We start from the raw sequence: 23039 nt of genomic DNA on the forward strand, positions 1-23039 counted from the left end.
ATAAATTAAATGTAAAGTTAAGTATTTAATGTAAAATTACTGTGGTTATAGGTTTGGGAAAAGAAATATGGTTTCAGCAGCTACTCCAAAACTCAGCCGCACGAGTGCTGACAAAGACCAGAGGGCAGGTGCATGTTACACCAGTTTTAAAATCGCTGCATTGGCTCCCCGTGTGTTTCAGGATCAATTTTAAGGTTCTTTTAATAGTTTTTAAATGTCTTAACGGTCTTGGGCCATCTTATTTATCTGAACTGCTTTTATCGCAGATCCTAAGGGTCTCTGGCACCGGCCTTTTAATCATTCCAAGAGTTAAAACAAAAACCTACAGGGAGGCTGCATTCAGCCATTATGGCCCTCACTTATGGAAGAGCCTGCCGGAGAGCATCAGGACTGCAGAGACTGTTGAAGTTTTTAAAAGGAGGCTCAAGACTCACCTTTTTAGTTTTAAATCTTCTATTTTATGTTATTTTAATCTCTAAGGCTTTTAAATGATTTTTAAATCTTTATGTATTTTATTGTTATTAAATATCTGAATTCATTTTTTTAATCTTTAAATTTTTAATTTCTCTAAATCCTTATATTTTTTATGCATTTCATCATTATTTTATCTCATACTTGTTTTAACCTACCCTATTGCCTTTTAGTTTTTAGCTCCAGTGTTTCCTCATGGGGGGCCTCCACAGTGGGAGGTGTGTCCGGTGTGCCCACGGGGACGTTGTCTTGGACATCCCTCAGGCCCGGGGGACTGGGGGGCTCTGCACCATGTGTGGAGTCTACCACAGTCTATCTGGGTCCGGGTGGTCTATGTGGCAGCACTCCCTGTGGCCATAGGCTGTGACACCTCTCATGTTACTATATTGACTGTGTGTGTGTGTGTGTGTGTGTGTGTGTGTGTGTGTGTGTGTGTGTGTGTGTGTGTGTGTGTGTGAGTGAGTGTGTGTGTGTGTGTGTGTGTGTGTGTGAGTGAGTGAGTGAGTGAGTGAGTGAGTGAGTGAGTTTATATGTGGGGGTGGGAGGGGCAGGTTTTCAATATTTGTAGTATTTTTGTTGCATGTTTTTATTTTGTGAAGCACTTTGTGTTGCATTTTTAATGTATGAAAAGTGCTACATAAATAAAGTTTGATTTGATTTGATATCAAAGTGACCCAAAGTTCACACTATTCCAAACACGTGACTTCAGAGGAAAGTCTGCGATTTTGTGACCCATCCACCACCCCAACATGCCTCCCTACAAGACTGCTTAGGACAGCCTCCTTGTTTACTCTTGTCAGCACAATGGTCATGTGATAACAACCTTCCAAAAAACGTGGGATATGTACAAATTTGAGTGCATTTCTTTTCGTAGGAAAGCGTTTGAACAGTTTGTGAGAACAGGCTGATTTATTTGATTCACCCCATAAACAAATTGATTGTTTTGAAGATTATCCAGAGTTTCAGTCAACCGAGATTTTTTTTGGTTGATTACAGCCTTACACTCTTCACTTTTGTTTCTCTTCTTGTGTACTGGGCTAAAATGCCAATCATAGGGACTTTATTCACTGACATGGTCTGCCATCTAAGACACCAATTCAACATACTGAACTGGATGAAAAAAGCCAACGAGGACCAATTAGGGCCAGTGGTGTACACTGCAAAGATAATGGCAGCAGACACTCACTGATGGTCAAGCATTGGCTCAGTATGTCTAGGCCTTTAGGAAGTCTTTTCTGCTTTCCCCCTCAACACACACACACACACACACACACACACACTTTCTCTCCCTCATTAAACAGAACATGCTGGTTTAGTTTCTCTTCTACAGAGGCGGCTCTGCAGCTGCAATCCATCATCTTTACGCTCTAACTAACTTACAAAGACACACAGCAAAATATCCATGCACACACACACACACACACACACACACACACACACACACACACAGTTGTGCAGGGATGCACAGACAAACCTTCTAAGCACACAAAGTAAATTTAAAACAATGAGACTTGAAATAAAAGAGAAAAGCAGCTGTAACCTAAGATGCCGATCAGGACTGTTTAGTGTCATTTTTTAGTTTTTTCATTTATAAAATTAACTCTTGACCTTGTAGGAACTGGTTCTCCATAAGGAATGATCTATGAGCAGCTCCTCTACGCAGTGCATACATGGATGTACAGACAGCTGTCACTGGAAGAAACGAATGAAGTTGTGGACGTTGAGGCACAGTTAGTTCAGAGGTTGCTGCGTGAGGAGTTGGTTTGGATGTCTACCCGGAGGAGTGTCTATATGAAAGATACAATTTCACCTCACACGCTATCATCTATCCTAACAATCTGTTCCACCCAGATATATCAAATATTACACATTGTGTATTTGCATTATCATCAGAGCAACTTTTATGCATTGCCCTTTGATTCTTCGGCAGTGACAGTTTTCTTTCTAACATCAAAGACACTGAACACATCAGCGAGACAGCAGTTTGTCGGGCCGTAAGAAAAGTGTCTCTGGCTCTGAAAAGACTTTTGCCTGTTTTTGTGGTTTTCCCTGGACATAAATCAGAATCGATTATCAACAAAGTTACCACAGGGCACCGGTGACTTAATGGTGGACACTCAGTCTTTAATGCAGCGGGCGCAGATTCAAACCCAGCCTGCAGCCTCACGCCTCTCTCTCCCCATAACGTTATGCTGTTTTGCCATTAAAGGCAACAAAAGCCCAAAAAAATAATCTTTAAAAAAAGAGGAATTCCACAGAACTGCAGGTTTGTTGTCAGTGTTAATCAGAAATTAATCTACGTTACATGATGCAAAGATTCATGAACACTTTTCATATATTCAAAGATTCCGCGGTGTAACTGGCTCATTTGCGGCATCACCAATCATTACTGAGTGCCAGAGTGACTCGCTGAGCAAATTCAAATTGTGCTCTCGCGAGAACTCTGGATTTCCAGGGTAGGGCTCCATCAGATTACAGCTGAATAAGAGGATACAGCAAATTCTATTCAAATATATGAACACTGTTAAGATATAAAAATGTATGTATGCGTGTGTATATTTTCTGTAGATTAGACACATTAACTCATCACATTACATAACGTCACTTCACATTACCTATTAACACTCTCTGCAGTCTTTTCCCATCACACTTCTCACACTGTTTAGCTGCAGCTGACGTAATAGTTTATTTTTTTTTTCATGTCTTCATTTGCAGTCATTAAAATCTCAGGTTCACTTGGGATGAAACAGGTGGCTTTCTGCTTTCTGCCACTGAGAATCACGTTATCTGCACTCCACTGATGATGTCTTTTGGTGCTCACCGTGAAAGCACTTTCCACAGGCTGAACATACTCAGAGCTGATTGAACTGATTCTGATCAGCTGTTCTGGAACTGAAAACTCAGAGTTTCTCAGCTGAGGCTCAGTCAACCTGGAGAATGTTTGTTGAGCCTGCTTTCTAAAATAGTGCCCTGATGATTCTTAGGCAGGCTGCAGTTATGAGGTGTGTAAAAATAAACTCTCTGTGCTGACATTTCTTGTTCTTTACTGATCTTGAGTTTAATTCTGTTCACGTCATGTCCCTTTCCAGTGTGCATCTGTCAAAATTTGACCCCTTAACCCTTTGAATTCTGAAATAGAAATGATGCAAAAAATGAATGTTTTAACAACAACGGCTTTTAATTTAGATAAGTATCTATAAACAGGATTATGCAAGCAACAGTCTCCCATGGCTACAGGGAAGTTCTTGGGGAAATTACAATGAAATACTACGTTTGCACTGCACGTAAGGTAACATAAGGCCATGAGGTGATGATAGGAAAGACAGAAGTCTTACTGTGCGTTCACACTGGACGCGAGTGAAGCGAATTACTCGCACATAACGCGAGTAACGCGCCATGCGTAACGTGTGATTTTGGACGCCGGACCATTTTGTTAATTTGCGTTATCGCGTCAGTCGCGCGTAGCGTGCCCGCCCATTTTCACTAGATAACAACATCTGGCCCGCCATTCTCTCCTCAACCATGGCTGAGATAACCACCGTCGCTGCTTTGTACCTGCTCTGGAAGTCCCAGATGCGTCAGAGGGCCAAGCGCCGTCGTTTTTGGGTTCACCCTATCCTGCAGAAGCGCATGCAGCTCGGTGAGTTTCACCACCTCCTCCAGGAACTCAGTCTCGATGATAGCCACTTTCAGCGGTACTTCAGGCTGACTGGGGCCCAGTTTTAGGACCTGTTGGCGAGGGTTGGTGCCAGGATCTCCCGGCAGGGCACCAACTACAGGCGCTCCATTTCGCAGCTATTGTGCCGCCCGGCGCGAATTCGCGTCTGATCGCGTCTTTGCATTGACTTGTATGTAATCTCGACGCGCGAATTTGCGAATTCGTGCTCGGTATGAACGCACAGTTAGATTTCTGCTGAAAAAAGAATGTACACTCGAGCCATTACAGTTCTTATTGTAGATCTATTTAAAAATGATCATGCAAACAACGATCACTCGCAGCCGTCTGCAGGATGTCCATATTTACAGGGTGGTTCAATGTACTCTCCTGTGTCATTTGAAGCAAGACGTTTCATTTAAAGTGCATTAAACTGCCTCTACCCCCCCTCCCTCTCTCATATAACACCATATGGATCTGGACACGGGGGAGGAAACCTAAAGCCAGAGAGCACCAAACACAAGCAGCCTCATCCACAACAAGTGCGTACGTTTACGTGTGTGTGTGTGTGTGTGTGTGTGTGTGTGTGTGTGTGTGTGATATGGATTTTTCCAAAAGCCTGTAGTATTGCAGCAGGGTTGTAACAAGGTGCATATTCCTCCTCTGATGCATTTAATCCAAGAGTCAGTGTGGGCGAGATGCAGAGGAGAAAACTCACACAACTCAAGTCAAAAGGGACTCGAACAAACAGAAAACACTCTGATCCACGCTGATGGACATACACTGTGGATGTGTGAAAACTGGTCATTGTTGGTACATGGATAATATTCTGCAGTTAGAAGCAGCATGAATTTGTGTTTAAATTACACCATAGCTTTGAGAAGAGCCCTATTTTTTCAGGGGTGGGAGGATACTGACAATGTGCACACACATACATGAGTGCCCCCGCCTACATACAAAAACATACTGTCAACACATTTCCATTCATACAGAGAGTAACCCCGGACAACAAAGAGACCAAAACATTATTCACTATTTCATTGGCTGTAATCTCACTATGGGACCAATCAGCCTAAGATTTTGTGTGCACATATATCTCTCAAGGTCCTCTCATGGTTACAGTGATTCATAATTGTTGGAAAACTTGTTTGTCAACTGTTTTATACTGTCTTTGACTGCTGACTACTCATGGTGGTAGGGGCAGCAAGTCCTCAACAAAATCACATTGCAAAAGGCATTTTTGATGTTGTGCTGAACCCTGTTTTCCTGTTGGAAACCTGTTTCATTATGTGTTTCTCCCCTAACTAAACCTTTACCAAACCCCATCCCTTACCACCAACGGGGACACTATGAATCCACGGGAGAGAAACCCTAACAAGGAAACAGACTTTTTTTTATGACACCGGCAATTGTCTCCACTAAAAACAACAAGCCTTACCATCTGTTGCAAAACACATTTTGGCCTTCTTCATGGCTCAAAAACTGACATCCATAGAAAAGTCTGGCCTCATTTTACACTGGAGGATCTGCAGATGCTAGGCACCTTATGAGAAAAATTAGTCCCCATTTTTGTTATCTTTGCCGCCTCCTAAGGCAGCCTGGAGAGACAACTGAGTAAGATTCAACTCTGCTTTGTTTCACGACCAACATGTTTACACACTGGACACACAGCCTGCACTGCAACTCCTCTTCCCCACCAACAAGCCACCTAACACATGGAGGAGATCTGCACTCTGAGCAGGGGGATGCCACAAAAAATTATGCTTTGGCACCAGGTCGATGCTAAAGTCCTGAAAATGTGGCAGCCTGTACTCAGGTTTTACCTGACGGAGCAGCATATACACCTACAAGTGTTTTAGTCTGCTGTTTTATGCCAAATGCATAAAACCTACCAGCATGAAAGAACAACACTTGTATGTTACGACACCCGTTTTATGGCACCCAGTAAACTGACACAACACCTCTGTTCAGACATTGAACTCACTGTACGCCAAGAGAACTGCCGCTCTGGAGATAGCTGTAACAGAAAATCTTCTGATCCGGTGGAGAGACAGGACGGTCTGGGATCATACCACAGTCGCAAAAGCACTGAATGCAGATATTGTTTAACTGGAGATGTCTGTATACGACTTGGTACGGAATTATTTTGGTTAATGCCTTAAAGGTATCGAGTACCGATGCCCAGCTGTACCACCTACTACGAACCAGAACGTGATCCGTGATGCTGTCACCTAACTACACCGGGTACGCTAAGAGGAAGACTGTGACTGCCGTTGATGTGGCCTATGCTCTGAGGAGGCAGAGACACACTCTGTATGGCTTCAGGGGTTAAATAGATCCGTTGGTAAAAAAAAAAAAAAAAAAAAAGTTCAGTATCAGGCTATTTCATATGCCATTAATAAATATATATATTTATTTGGCATATTTGTCACTGGACATTTTGGCTGTTGATGTTTTAATTTTAGGACACGTGATACAAAAAGCCAACACATGCCAGCTATCATGAGCACAACATCACACAGTAGGTAACGTGCGTTGAGTGCGCCCTCAGGCATGAACGGCCACAGCAGGAAAAAAAGCATATGTAAGCATTATTTAATATTTATATATTATATAAAGCATTATAAGACACAAGTTATCAGAAACTGTTCTGTGCAAACAAACATACAATACATGTTGATGAGTGTTTCACTATTAGCCTATTACTTACACTAGGAAGCTAAATATACAGCAAAATATACATTCATACAAAATAAAACAGCAACACCAAGTTCCTCCTAAATTTCTCACATGAGGCTTTCAAAGAATCTAAGCTCCACGCCACTCCCTGCATTTCCAACCCTGGTTTTATGGATGCTAATACTGATCTATTGAGCTACCTCTTTCATCCAGACTGAAACATCTCAACATCTATTGGAAGGATTGTGATGAAATATGGTTCAGAAAATCATGTTCCCTTCAAGATGAATTGTAATAACTCTGCTGATCCTCTGACTCTTCATCCAGCGCCATCATCAGGATCTCATTCGGTCTTTTTACATCTTTTTCCTCATGGTTGGTTTCTTTTTGATCTACTCACAGTTTTATCTTTTCTTTAAGAAATGTGCAGCATAAATATAACAGCTCTGCCATCAGTTATATCATTCTGACTGTCTCCTGTCAGTAGTATGTAAATCTGATCGTTAAAGTTTGGACTCAATCTTCAGAGTCAACTGTCAGTCAGAATATTTGCAGAAATATAAAATTTATCTGTAAAGATATAAATGCAGAAGAGATCTGATGGGAGGCTGTGTTTGTGCGTGTGTGTTTTTTACCTGTCTCTGTATCAGTGCCAGTGTCTGCTGTCCCTCCAGCATCAGTCTCTCCACAGTTTTTGGATCCTCCACTTTCTTGTTGGCCCTGAAGGCATCACGCACCCGCCGCAGTGCATAGGTCCTGCAAAAAACCCCCACAAAGAGACACCCACGCAGACACACACTTTAGTTTGATTCAATCCTTTATAGTGAGAAAACAAACAATAGTGGGTGGTAGAGAAAAGAAGACAGGAGATAATAAAAACAACAAATATGTGCAGTGGAGACACAAAAACCCTCGGAGGGGTTTATAAAAGCAAACATGCAGCAACAAACCAAACAACACAGAAACCTGAACAACATCAGAGGTGAGAAACATCACAGAGAAAATTAGTGCAGATGAGATGAAAACAAAAGCTCAAGGCAGCAAAACAAACAACAACAACTGATATGGAAACAAATGGCAACAAGTGGAGTCACTGATGTGTCAGTAGAGACTCTGGAGGATTTCACATCAGGGGCCTGGAGCTGGACAGACTCAACCCCAAAGCCCAGTTTGTTCAATTAATGTGAACACTGAGGACAGTACCCGGGCATGGCATGCCTACCCACAGCTGGGTCCACTTGAAGAGGTGCTTCATATCCCTAAAACCTCTGCAACCTGATCTAAAAAGTTATGCAAGTAAGTAAACAACAATTGATGAAACTGTTATAAAAAAATAAAATAAATAAATCATCATTTCATCAGATTTTACAAAATAAAAACGCAGAATATGTTGATCCAAAAGATTTTTAGATGTAGACACATAAAATATTTCCTAACACTTAATAAGTTATCTGAACTTTGTACATAATTCTGTTTTTGAGATATGCTCATTTTTATGAGCAGAATGAAAAGGTGTTAATTTATTCCTATGGCGCCACCACATCTTTTGTGCAGTTTTGCACCACTCGTAATGTGGTGCAATGACGTCTTTATGAGCTTACAACTTGATGACATGGAAGACTGAAACTTCAGCTTTCTGAGGCAAAAAGAATAAATGATCTAGCTATTCTGTTTTTTCTAGGAAATCTATTACAGTACTATGTCTCACATGGCGACCATTGTTGGGACTAAGCCTTAACACGGGCCTGACCTCGTAACAGAGTATAAAAATGGCAAATAATAAATATCTATTAATAATAATTATTAATTATGTTAAATAATGTGACTTAATTAACACTAAATCACGTCGTGGGGCACCATTCCCACGAAGGGAAAAACAATAGCCAGTCAAAGATATCAGTCTCGGACTTCTGGTTTAGCGATCGATGGAGTAAGACACCATACTTTTTCTTTTGCTTCCTGCAAACCCAAATTTCTAACTGTAACAGCACACATTCACAGAATTTTGTTCTGGTTTAAATCAACAGATCTGCCATGGTCTAAGTTAGAGGCACAGTCTTGTGTTTCATCTTCACTTCTAGCGATTACCTCTTCCATTCCAACCAAACTCTCTGGCTTTACAAACGACTAAGGTGTAACTTCCACTCTCAAATTCTGGTACCAATTCCGGAAGCACTTTAGACTCACCCCAGCATCTTCCCTTGACCCTTTACTGAGGAATCATTTAATCCAACCCACATTTACAGACTCCATCTTCTCTGTATGGCATGAAAAAGGCCTGAAAGTTTTTAAAGACCTGTATAGGGATGGTATTTTTCGTAGCTTTGGAGACTTATCAAGTGAGTCTCCCCTCCCACCTTCTCATCTCTTCTGTTATTTTCAAATTAGACATTGCATTAAATCTTTGTTTCCTTCCATTCCCTCTCTACCTTCGAATCAATTATTGGATGAGTTTCTCTGTTTTGATCCCCTTCAAAAGTCACTACTGTTACGGTCACGGTCTGGGTCTTTCTTTCTTTCTTTTTTTTTCTTTGTGGTCTATGCAGAGCTGGTTACGAACCTGAGGTTGCAGCTATGTTATTATTGTTATGTATGTTGTGCAATGCCTTGGGACAATGAACTACAAATCCCAGTGCGGCAGGTCCCAGGTGTTACGGTGCTGTGTGCGTAAGGTGTGTGGCGGGGACCTTTGATGACAAATGGCATACAGCTGGCGAGGATGCGGCGATATAGATATAGATATAGAGAGAGAGAGAGAGAGAGAGAGAGAGAGAGAGAGAGAGAGAGAGAGAGAGAGAGAGAGAGAGAGAGAGAGAGAGAGAGAGAGAGACTGGCAAAGTTAAACTGTCTTGCTTAGCCCATACAACTGTAATAACGCTATGCCCAGTTGTTACATTACCAATCCTTGAATGGATGGAGGGAAGAGTTGTTTTGTGGCGTGACAACCCAAAAAAATGATGCCTCTAGCTACGGCTGTCACTGGCACGTAGGCAAACATTATTAATGCCTATTTTGGGGTGCAAACTTTGACGGTTGCTGTCCCTACCTTTTATATGTCAGAAGTGGTTGCGACAAAAAATTGGTTGCCAGTTTCTCAAAGGGTAAACAATGACAACCTCCCAACCATTATTGTCAAGCCCTGCTTAAATCTTTGCAAACTGGACCAGTTTGAACCAGCTGTACTAAACCAGTTTTCCACTACACAGCAAGTTTCCAACATGACCTGTGAGTCAGGTGAGAATATGCTCTAATAAATGGTTGAACTATGTGATATAAAAAACACAATTATCACATTATAACATTGACATTTAAAATGGAGGTTGTCAGACACCCATTTTACAAGAGTTTCACGTTGTGACTCAGCTTGAAGACAGAAACCGAAAAGATGAAGCAGCTGGAGGTCAGCAGGACTCCACACTATGCTGCTTCGACCAAATAACACTAACACAATGCAAGAACAGCCAGAAGAGGCTCTGATCAATACACAATGTTCACCCAGAGTGTGTCTTTCTATATGATACTCTAATAAAGTGTGTGTGTGTGGGTCTGTGATGTTCTTTGATATATTTCTTCAAAGCTGCTACAGCTTCGTCTTCTCTCTGAAACATAATTACGTCTCCACTTTATACCTCGACATCCAGTCACTCTCAACAGGAGAGTACAACATACAACACGTACAATAATCAGAAATGACAGGGATAATATAAAAAGACATGAAACAAAGGAGTGGAAGGAAGAGGGAGGTGTGTAAAGGTCCAGTGTGTAGGATGTAGCGGGATATATTGGTAGAAATATATAATAAGTATGTTTTCTTTAGTGTATAATCACCTGAAAATAAGAATGATTGTTTTTTTTGTTGCCTTAGAATCAGCTGTTTATATCTACATAGGTAGCAGATCCTCGTCTATGGAGATTGCCATATTGTACCACCATGTTTCTACAGTAGCCTAGAACGGACAAACCAAACACTGGCTCCAGATAGGGACATTGATATTTTCTTGTCAGCAACTGTAGCTAGCAGCCCCTCAGTGAAGAGCAACACTGGGATTTTTTTTTTTTTTTTTTTTTTTTAAAGGTGAAAAAGCTTTATTCAGTGTTTTTACTAGTTTTAATCGTTTACTTGTTTGGTAGAGGAAGAGACCTCTGTGGGTAATTTGGCTCCAAGTAAAGAGCTAAATATTCAGGAGGTTTTCAGTTATCAGAGAAAAAAACAGAGCACAGATCAGCAGACGCTGGGCCTGCAGTCCGTCTCCAACATGCCAAATATTGAAATATTGTAGGAAAACACCAAAGGATACTTAATATGACACAATCTCTGGCTATTGTTTGATATCTTGTGCCGGCAAAAACTGACATTTCCAATCTGTTGTCGCTACTGTTGGCTTGTTTATTACACAATATGAATGCCGCTGTCACACTGAACATCCTGGTGAACCCCATTCAAACTTTATAGCATTGTATGGAAAAAACAAAAACAAAACCTAGAAGAGTATTAAAAAACTGAATCTGATTTGACTGACATAACTGTAAATCAGGTACAGCCCTAGTAAACATCGAAGAAAGATAGAGATGAACATCAGCTGAACTAGCATCCTGCTAGCCATTATACAGGTGTTAGAAAATAACCTGGATGACCTCCATGCCACATCAGTTTTGAGTGGGATATCAGGAACTGTAATATCATTTGATTCACTAAAACTTGGCTAAATCCTGGACAGTGCCATTCAACCAGGTGACTTTCTATATGGCGATGAGGTGTGTACTTTATGGTAAACAAAGACTGGTGTGACAGTGGGAATGTGAGGTGCTGTCCTGTTCCTGCTGTGGATCACCGCTATACACTATTCAGAGGTTGCTGCAGTGCAGCACAGTCTGTGTGTGGGAGGAGCGACCATACGGCCTTCTTGTTTTGGTCGTGATGTGTGGACAGTTCCACAACTAGAAACCATGGATTACCAGAACCATCCGAAAACATGGACAATTATAAATCAGCAGCCGTCAATGTAAGAAGATGCAAAAAAGAACTACGTGACAGAGCACAAGTTAAAAGAGCTGATGAATCAAATATCACTGGAGTTGTAACAAATAAACTATTGATTGATTGATTGACAATTTATCGGATTAAGTTGGTGGCTTTAATAGTGGGTTTAGCAATGAACAACATCTCCATTCTCCCTACACATAGGGTCAGTTTACCAGGGTTCCCACACATTTTGATGGATAACATTTGAAAACTTTTCCATGACTTTCCAGGACCCATAACAATTTTCTTTTCAATTTCTTCCCCCACTTGCCTAGCGTTTTTCAAACATATCCAATTCCAACGTAAATTCAGTTAATGGGCATACATGATAGGGAGAAACAAAATGCAGAGAGAGAAAATGGAAAAACGTGCATGATGGAAAACAAAGCCTCGCACATCGACGCTCATTAGAGTTGCATTACATCAACAGCTGCAGAAAATTTCATAACATACAACAAAGGTCCATGACTTTTTCAAAACTTTCAATTTTGTTTTTTATTTATTCCATGGCTTTTCCAGGCCTGGAAAATATGATTGTGAAATTCCATGACTTTTCCAGATTTTTTATGACTGTAGTTACCCCAGATTACTTAACTGTTTCAAGGAAACTTGAGTACACAACACCAAACTCCACACAAGGAAGTAAATCAAAAGAGACAAACTGAAGGCATTTCCTGGCAGGAGATGCTGAAGTGAAAATGATTATTGGTTTAATTTCCAGCTCTTTTTCCTGATAGACTCGGGCCTCATTACAGCTGGCAGCTCCTCTGATGTGGGGGAAACTACAGCATCGACCTTGAGGAAGTTACGGCGCTGCCCAGCAAACCCATTCATCTCCTCCGTCTGTCTCCTTGTCTCCAGCTCATTTAGGATTTAAGACAGAACCAATAAAAGTGTGATGGATCTGATTTACATGCTGCGGTTAAATACGTGGAGCGTAGCAAGGACATGACAGCAGAGTGATGCGGAAACAGGTTTAGGATGGTGTGAAGGTGAGACAGAGGAAGGGATGGGGATGGAGGAGGTGAAGGGAGGGAATGAGAGAAAAGAGCAAGGATGAAGAAACTAAAGAGAGTTGAGAAGAAGAAAGGAGGACTAAAAAGAAGACAAAATGAGGAAAGGAAACTAAGGAATTAAGGAAGGAAGAATTGTATAAATGAAGGAGGGATAGGAAGAGTGATGAAGATGAGAGGGAAGAAGTGAAAAGGAAAGATGAAAGGGAATAAAGAGAATAAAGGAATAGAAATAGGAACACGGGGAGAAAATAAGGAAATGTGGGCTACATGATGGTTAAAGCATGGGCAAGAATGGGATGGTAAGGTAGGAAGACTGGTAAGAATAAAGGAGGCAGAGAAAGAAGAAAGGAAGGACAGAAAGGAAAGGAATGAATGAAAATTAGGATGGAGGAACTAAAGAGGGAAGGAGGTAACACACACACACACATATATATATATATATATATATATATATATACATATATATATATATATATATACATATATACATATATATATATATATATATATATATACACACACACACACACACATATTATATTATATTATATTATATTATATTATATATATATATATATATATATATATATATATATAAAATCTATTAATCTATTCCAGTAGACCCCAATATTACATATTTATATCAATATGACCCTGAAGCATAATCGGTCTCCTTTAAAGAAACCAAAGACACAAGGGAGAAAGGATTAAATCAAAAGGACAAAAAACAAAAAAGTAGAGAAGAAATAATGATTTGGGTCTTCAGCAGTTTTAAAAAAGGGGAAATGAAGAAGAAGAAGAAGAAGAAGAAGAAGAAGAAGAAGAAGAAGAACAAGAAGACGACATTGGCGCAGCTGAAGGAGACAAGGCAGCTCAGAGTTTGTCATTGAAACGTCCATCTCCTTCTGTTTTTCTGAGGCTCAGCAGGGCCGCAGACGAGGCCTTTAGGCTCCTCCATCAAACTGACTCATACACAAATCCCCTCAGCTAATGGACTCAGCGTAACGAGCCCCGCCACTAATGAGCAAAACAAAAAGACTGAACAACAAAGAGATTAGAAAGTGCTGGAAAAATGATCAACAGGCAGGGAGGAGGTGACTGCCTGCTGCATGTCCAGCAGCTCAGTGTCTCCTCTGGACAAGATGTCACACATGATGACAGACTGAGGGCAACAACAAGAGCCGAGACTCAAAGTTTCACAAAGTCAGTTTGAATGTTTAAGGAGGCTGCATGGTGTTTGTTTTATGACCATCCAGGTGAGAAAGTTTCAAGGAAAATCAATGCATTTCTATACACAATAAATAGAGTTTACATGTGATGTATTTTTCACTTCTAATTATTAGGACTGCACAATAAATCGTAAGAATATTGTGATCTCGATTCACATCTCCAATTTCTAAATGAAACAATTTTCCAGCATTATTTCATGAGCTGCATTGCAAACAAACTCTCGTAGTTGTCATAGACAGTAAAGTAGTTGTCTCAAGCACCCCCAAGTGCTGATCTGGCATTGCATTCTCCCTTATCCTATGACAAAGCGGCTCCACATCATGTGATTTCACGTAGAAGCCAGAAAGGTAACTGTCGGCAGTCTTTCGAAACTAGTAGGCAGGGTTGCCAGGTCTGCTTATTAGGCACACTTGCTAGCTGGGCTTGTTTCTATAGCCCTGGTTGCTTGTTCAGGGTTCTTGCACCATTTTAAAAGTAAAATTTAATGCTTTTTAAGACCTTTTTAAGACCTCAAAGAACATAATTTAAGACCCAAAAATAATATATAAATATCAATTTATTGACTTTATGCAGATAGTAACAGTACTGGTTATGTGCTCTATTCAAGTCAGTCTATGGTCACTGTCGTCTTTCTGTGTGTGGCCTATAAATTTAATGGTAAATTTTGCAAATTAAACTAATGATTTTCTATAGGTTTACTAACTGGTAAAATCATATATTTTGTGCTAAAATATAACATATCTAATGTGTATTTACAAAATAGCTTGATTCTGCATCTCTATTTACAGCTCATTAACCCTTACGTGAATGTTTACTGTTGCTGTGGCAACAAGTGACAGACTACATTAGCAGCTAGATTTGCCCAACCGTCAACAACAACCCATACAACCACAATTTGGCATATTTACACATAATAAACCACATCTACCACCAGTTACACCCCTTAAACTCTGAGCTAATGTGTTGTTACCTGTTAGATTGTCAAAGTGAACTCTGTGAACTGTTTGTTGCGTCCACCGGCTGCTTAGAGGTAACGATAACTCGCTCTCCTTCTGCTGACTTCACGTTCTTTCGTTCCACATACACTCCTCTCAGTAATGTAGTGGTAGTTGATTGGGCACCAGAGAGCTTTTGTTGTTTTGTTTTGTTTTTTTTTTTTTACATTATAACGATACAGCGCATTTCAGGATTCACGTGACGTCGGATAACTTGCCCATCTGCCCCAGAGAGAAGGTAAAGTGTAACGAGATGGGGAGGGGGGCTGGGGGCTGGGGGCTGGGGGGGAACCCGGAAAAAAAGGCCTCTCTATTATTTAGTAGGCTTTGTTATGTAGTTACGTTGTTGTTGCCTTGTGTAATATTTCAAAATATAGCAGTAATAATGTTAGTAAAAAATAGTTATAGATAAACATTTTGTGGTGCCCCCTAATGGATGATGGCGGCCTTAGCATACGCCTATGCTGCCTATGCTTTGTATGCTGCGGCTGGCACTGCTCAAGTGCAACTCAATTTTATACATATATGTAGTAGGGGGTCCCTGCTCCGTCTCTATTACAGCTAAGGGGGCCTTGGCCTGAAAAATGTAAAAGAGTCCTCACTTAAACAATGAATTGATTATCAAGTAATCACTGCTTCCAACTACATTATAGTAAACCATTTATTCAAGTACTGCTCCTAATTGCTAAATAGAGGATTAAAGTAGAGTTTTACCTTTATAATTCAGTTTGTAAGTTTAGCCTGCAATTCAAAAGCATGCTTAGTGATCTTAGTAAGCAACATCCACAGAGGAAGACCCTGAGATGTGGTTGAAGGCTTCAGAAAAAGCCAGTAAGTAAACCACAAATATTTCTATTGAAATTCAAAAGGAATTAAAACACAGCATGCACAGGTTCAGCTCATACTTTTAGTAATCATCATATTAAGCATTAAATTCCAATAACAAATGTGCTACATGTTAGCATGCTACATGTTAGTATATGTTAATAAATGTTGGGTACATTTTGATGATACTATGATGCTTTACTGATAGACATGCATGTGCTCTGAGCACAACATTTTACAAAGAAAAAAATAGATCTGACAGTGCTGTCTGGTGGATAAATTGATAAAGGAAAACACTGTTTCGTCTAATACCCCAGTCGCCAGAGGAAAATGTTGGCATTCCACGTTACTGGAAGCCATGCGTATGTTACATTTGTATGTTTATATGAATCATTTCAATGTTTCTAAAGTGACAAAGTATATAAGCTGACTTTGTCATCTGAAGATGGAGGGGATGGTCGATGTAATACAGAGGCGAGGTGCCTGCCAAGCAGCAGATCACCGTTTGAGGCCAACAAACAACATAACTAGTTCTTATTTTAGGGAATCCCTGTGTTTTAATGTGGGTGTTTTTAGCAACCCATTGCAGTGTTTCCAGCTGGGACTGTGCCACAAAAGCCGGTTGCTTTTTACAGAGACATTGCTGCATTTTCAGTTGATTGTTCCACCACAAGCAGGTTTTTTAGCTAACATTATTTCTAGCAGCAATCATTGTCCCAGGGTTTTATTTAACACAATCAATGCTGCTGTGAACCCATGCACCTCTGCTCTGACTGATGTCTCAATCGCCACTTGTGAGAAGTTTCTTTGCTATTTTGTTGACAAAGTGGAGTCTGTCAGACAAGACATCAGTAAATGTTGTAACTTGAATCTTAATAAGGACTTGCTTGTTGCTCCTACTCACTCTGCTGTGTTCAACCAGTTTGACATGGTTTCTCTCTCCTTTCTAAGTAACATTGTTAAATCCTTAAAGCCTACAAATTGCCCAGTGGATACTGTCCCTCCCAAGGTGCTGAAAATGGTTTTTAACACTGTGGGGCCTAGTCTACTTTTTCTTATTAACAGTTGTCTTGGACTAGGAACTGTCCCAGCCTCCTTTAAACATGCTGTGGTCAGGCCCCTTCTTAAAAAGCCTAATCTTGACCCCTCAGTGATGTCAAATTTTAGACCTGTTTCCCATTTGCCCTTTCTTTCCAAGGTTTTAGAAAAAGTTGTTTTTAATCAATTACAGTCATTTCTGGAAAACAACTCAGTCCTTGAGAAGTTCCAGTCTGGGTTTAGGTCTCATCGCGGCACTGAGTCTGCGCTGTTAAAAGTACATAACGATATTGCACGGGCAGTGGATACCAAATCTCCGGTTGTGTTAGTGTTACTTGACCTCTCAGCTGCCTTTGACACGGTGAACCACCACAGTGCTCCTCTCTCCTGTGGGGTCCCACAGGGGTCTATTCTTGGCCCTATTCTTTTTTCTTTGTATATGTTGCCTCTTGGGTCAATTATAGCCAGGAACAACCTCTCCTTTCACTGTTATGCAGATGATCTGCAAATTTATCTGCCAGTGAAGCCAAACAGTCAAAGTGCGCAGAGTTCTTTGCTTTCCTGTGTGGCTGAAATTAAGCAGTGGTTGGCCCAGAATTTTCTTCACCTTAATGATGGTAAAACAGAGTGCATCATGTTTGGGGAAACAGGGACGGCTGGCTTTGGAACCTTGTTTCCAACACTCAGTCAAAATGTCAGAAATCTGGGAGTGTTTCTTGACTCAGACCTTAAATTCGACAAACAAATTAACAGTGTTGTCCGAACTAGTTTTTTCCAGCTTCGTCTCCTGGCCAAAGTTAAAATGTTTTTAAGTCACCGCAACCTTGAAATGGCCATCCATGCTCTTATAAGCTCTAGACTGGATTACTGTAATGCTCTCTATGTTGGTGTCTCCCAGGCTTCTCTTGGTCGCCTCCAGCTGGTGCAAAATGCTGCGGCCCGTCTTTTAACCAGCACTAACAGACGAGAGCACATCACTCCTGTTCTTAAATCCCTTCACTGGCTTCCCGTCCAGTACAGGATTGATTTTAAAATTTTAATGTTTGTTTTTAAAGCTCTTCATGGTCTCGCCCCAGTGTACTTAACTGAGCTTTTAACTGTTTGGGAACCTGGTAGAGCGCTAAGATCGTCAAACCAGCTTTTGCTGGAAGTGCCCAGGTCAAAAATACAAACACTGGGGTGATCAAGCCTTTTCCATCGCTGCTCCCAGGCTTTGGAATAAGCTCTCTGTTGAAATGCGTCTCATTTCTGACCTGGGCCTTTTCAAATCTAGACTGAAGACATATTTATTTAGGATGGCTTTTAATACCCAGTAGTGTGGTGACTCTTTTACTTTTACTCTGTTCTACTTTATTTTATTGTATTTTATTGCTCCTATTGCTTTTATTGTTTTTTTTTTTTATTGTTGTTATTGCCTCTATTTATTTTTAATTGTTTTATTTATTGCTTCTTTTGCACCTATTGTAAAGCACTTTGGTTCACCGAAAGGGTTGTTGTAAAGGGCTGTATAAATAAAGAGCACTTACATTTACATTTAGCTAAAACATGATTTTTTCCTAACCATAATTAAGTGGTTTTACGTAAACCTAACCACAAGTTCACCAGTGTTGTTGAAACGGCATTCGCTACATAATAACGTACATATGTGTATCCATGGTTGAACCCTGGTAATTGGGTTGCTTCTTAATGACCTCGAACACATCTTTGATATTCACTGTTTATTAGGGGTGTAAATCACTGGTTTCATCACAATACAATATTATATCGATTCTCTGGTCAACAATACGATATTTGACATTATTACAAAGTCTGCCACGATACGATTTTGATTCGATGTGATTCAGGGGCCTGCAACTGATATGACACAATATTATCTGATCATTTAAAACAATCTGTTACAGAAGAAGCTGCCACCCCTTTCTTTGATACCTTTTAACACATACTGTAAATAATAAGACCTTTCTGAGACCTTTTTAAAATGCAATACCAAAACTGTTTTCTTATTTTGCACATTGAATGAATATTACATTGAAAAGCATTTTATTTCATGTCTCCATCCAGAGTATGCATGTTTAATGTGATGTTAACTCCACTACAGAAGAGATTTGATGATCACTAAAATAAACTGGGGAAAAAAGTGAATATATCGATATCGGTATTGGTTATCTGCCAAATTAGTCGTTATATATATATTCGCATATGGGATATAACCAAAAAAATCCAATATTGTGCACACCTAAATAAAGGTATCAAATTCAGCTCAGTAGTAACTGTCGAGGTTCAGAGAAAAAACACTTGTTTTCGCTAATAACCCATTATTGGCTTACACGTTTAGATTGCATAAATTAGCCTAGCAGCTAGTGGACTTCTATGTTCTCTACTCATAGTTTAACAGATTACATGTGGCATTATTATTTGTCTTACTTTCTGTTGGTTTAAGACACTGCATCCCCTGACAGAACAACAAGTTTGAATTTCAGCCTACATGCACGTTTTTCAGCCGAACATTATCAAAACACATATGTTGCTGTAGTGAGAAGTTAGGGGAGTAAGATGCCGTCCAGGCAGGTACATCGTGTTATCTGATAACGTCGTTGTTTACATGCAGCATGTGATTTGTCTGTTGACCTGTATTTTCTCCATTATCCAAAATATTACCACACTGCTTTTTGTATTTGTAAATAACATTATTCTCATTGTCTTTCTCTTGGCTGTTTGCCATTTGCCTGCTGCCGTTTGACCGTGATACAGAATTAAAAAATAAAAGCGTCCTGAAGATGACAATGTGGACTGATGTTTTCACTTTGCATCAATGATATTGGATTGTTGATCACTGAATTGATGTAACGATCCAGATTGAAGGATTGTTACACCTCTACTGTTTATGTCCCTAACATATGTGACAACAACCATATATTTCTAATAAGATAAGTCCTGTGGATTAATGCAACTTTGATAGACTTGGGCAGATAGGAGGCAGGTTGAGCTGCATTATTGGAAGTGTAGGGTCAAGTGTTTTTAGAGTTTAGAAACTAAAATAGAGAGATATCTTGACGTTGCTTTGATTTTGATCTTTCATTATCTGAAAGTTGCGTTAGTGTGATGAATTACACCTGTGCTGCTTCTGCCATGGCATCTTAAATGTGAAGGCATATTTCTTATTAATTATCAATTAATGTGCTTGGCTTTAGCAAGAAATGGTGTTTACTGTAGACAGAGGCAGAGTGAGATGCTCTTGTGTTTAAAATTTAAAACTTTGTGCGACTAAAAACTTCAGTGGGAATTCTCTCGTATGATCTTTGGAATAGGAGAAAGGGAGAGGAGATAGGGGAAGGGGGAAAAGGAAGAAGACAAGTAAAAAACAAACAAACAGGAGATCAGTTATATTTCTGATAGAAAGAAAGAAAAGAGACCTAGAGGAGAGACAGATGGAGAGGCATAGATGACAAACCGAAAAAAAAAAAAAGCGACAGAGTGAGAGACTGAATTTGAGTCAGCTCACATAAAAAGATAGAAACACTGAATCAGTTTGTTATCTGATGTTGTTTTTGTTGTTGTTCCTACACAGAGAAATGACCTACTTCTGACAGAATGCTTCTTCCTCCTCCATCTTTCCATCCATCTCTCCGTCCATCTCTCCCTCTATCTAACATACCTGAGGGGTTGAAGCCCTGCAGGATGTTAAAATTGTGTTTTTGAGGCAGAGCTGGGCACCAGAAGGCCACTTGTGGTCAGGAAAAATATTCAAAACTCAATGCAGATAAACAACACGTTGTCACACCTAAACAACAGAAAAGGACGTTTGCCAGTGACTGTTGGAGAGTATCAATGAAAGTCACGTGCTCACATGGTGAAACAATCTACTTGATTAGGTTTAGGCAAAGGTCATGGTTTGGATGTCTGAGGGAAGTCAAACAACGTTCATCTGCGCACAATGTGATGACACACAGCCGGCTGAATATCAGCAAAGTTTCCCTGCTTCCCTTCACTGGTTCCTGTACAGCATGGTAGGTCTTTTTTGTGTTATAATCATTTAAAAGCAAAAGCAGCATACATATACATTCACAGGGTCCGAGGTTAAGGTTTTTTCCTACTTGCCCTGTCAGGCAAGTACTTCTCAAATCTACTTGCCCCATCTAAATTCTTACTTGCCCTGCCTAAGAGGTTCTTCTTCTGGCTGTGTGGTGCATAATTTCGCTCATGACTTATATCTTACGTCAGCAGAGACGCTCAGCCAATGAAGGCAGCAGCACATAAAAAAGCAGCACACTGCAACTGGCCCGTCCGAGGACAGAAACAGGAGAGGAAATACACGATTCCAGGCCTGGAATTCAGATATTTTTTAGGGCAAGGTCACTTTGGCCTTTGATAAATACAAATTTATTGGGGCACCAAGGCCAAAACCAATGGTGCAATAACAATATGTGCTAACTACAATATATGTGTTGAAAAACAGTACTGAGTTTATTAAAACTGGGTGTGCATGACTGGGGATATATCTCGTTTCTTGTTTTGATTCATGTCCCTTAATTTTTAAGTCTTTGAAATCTCTTTTTTCATTTGTTATCTCCTAGTTATTAAGAAAATATTAGAAGAAGATTCTTTATTTTCCTTTCTCAGCACATTACATATATTTGACCTCTGCATTTGACCCATCCTACTGTATACACTGGGAGCAGTGGGCAGCCACAGTGCAGCGTCCAGGGACCAACTCCAGTTCTTTTGCCAGTGGTCAGTGGTCAGGGTCACTGACAGGAGTATTCACCTAACATAGCCTACATATCTTTAATTATATAATTATTTATATGTCTCTATGGATATTTTTACATAAATCCCCAATATTTAATTTGCCTTTAAAAAAAATCCTCTTCCTTCATTTAATTTGACAATGTTTACTGTATTGTATTATGTGTATTAATTCTCTACAGGATCTTGTATGTTCTTTAGTGTGTGTTCAATTTATTAAAAGAAAAAAAACAAAAAAAGTTTTGGTGAACCCTGCAGCAAAGTGAACCCTCTTCCTCAGAGAGGATCTTTGCCTCCCAGTTTGTTCCTCGCGGCAGAGCAGAGTGAACCCTCTTTCTTCTCAGAGGATCTTTGTCCCATGAGAGCAGCTTTCACTGGCGATTTGACAGTCACTAGAAGCACATTATGACCCTTTGTAAAAGTTTGTGTGGTACCTGTGTTCTACATGAGCTAACGTTAGCAGCTAAGGACTGAGAGGCTGTCCGGTGTGTGTGTGTGTGTGTGCGCGTGTGTGTGTGTCTCTGTGTCTGTCTGTCTGTCTGTCTGAGGAGTGTTAGTATGTTAACTTGTTAGCCGTAGCCTTGCTGTTTGTCATGTTAATGTTAAAAAAACATGGCATGCTACACTGGCCGTATGGGTAGGAGGGGCATCCACGGCACTGGTTGTTTGGCCGTGGTATAATTCCTGCCCTGCGATTAGAAAAAAAATAAATAAATAAAAAATATCCGAGTCGGTGCTGCTTGCCCGATCGGGCATGTCTGCGCAGGGTCTGCTGGCCCGCTGGCTATTTTTACTTGCCCCGGGCATTCGGGCAACCGTTAATGTCGGACCCTGCATTCAGTAGGCTATATCTTCAGTAGCTTGCTAGCTAACCCTACACTTTTCAGGGTCTGATTTTGGTTTTGGAACGGGGAGGAAATGTATATCTCCTTCCAACCTCTCCAGGTAATGAGTATCATTAATACACGACATGTCCCAGACACAACATTTAGCTCAATATCCACAAAACCTGCCTGAAAATTAAGGAACTCTGAAACGATTTCATTCGAGTCAATGAAGCACAGCTGCGTTGTTGTCCGACCCTGGTCTGAGCTGGCCAGATGCTACGTTATGATTGGCCAGTCTGCGTCTGGAGTAGGACTTGGCGACAGGTCAACTGGAATCAGAATTAGTGCATCCCTAATATCAACCATACACAAACAACCTCCAGTAATGCAGTGCGTATTACCAAAGACACAAAACAAATTTCAATAAAGAAATGAAAAAAAAAAAAAAAGAAAGAAAAAAAGCAACCTTTGGGAAAGTACTTCAAACCTGTAAAACTTCACTGTGTATAACAGTATTCAGAAACAAGTTGTTTC

The 23039-nt window shown here is 40.3% G+C and overlaps 1 protein-coding gene across 1 annotated transcript in view; it reads right to left on the reverse strand.

Annotated features, from left to right (window-relative positions):
* Positions 1–7308: 7308 nt before the first annotated feature.
* Positions 7309–23039, reverse strand: part of LOC125882271 (LYR motif-containing protein 4B) — a 31953-nt gene continuing 16222 nt past the window's right edge. The window contains exons 2-3 of the mRNA XM_049566054.1: positions 7441–7561; positions 7309–7338 (exon numbers count right to left, since the gene is read on the reverse strand). Of these exons, the coding sequence (XP_049422011.1) occupies positions 7309–7338; positions 7441–7561 (151 nt within the window). The remainder of the gene's footprint in view (positions 7339–7440; positions 7562–23039) is intronic.

Source organism: Epinephelus fuscoguttatus, linkage group LG21 (genome assembly GCF_011397635.1).
Source record: "Epinephelus fuscoguttatus linkage group LG21, E.fuscoguttatus.final_Chr_v1".
Taxonomy (NCBI): Eukaryota; Metazoa; Chordata; class Actinopteri; order Perciformes; family Serranidae; genus Epinephelus; species Epinephelus fuscoguttatus.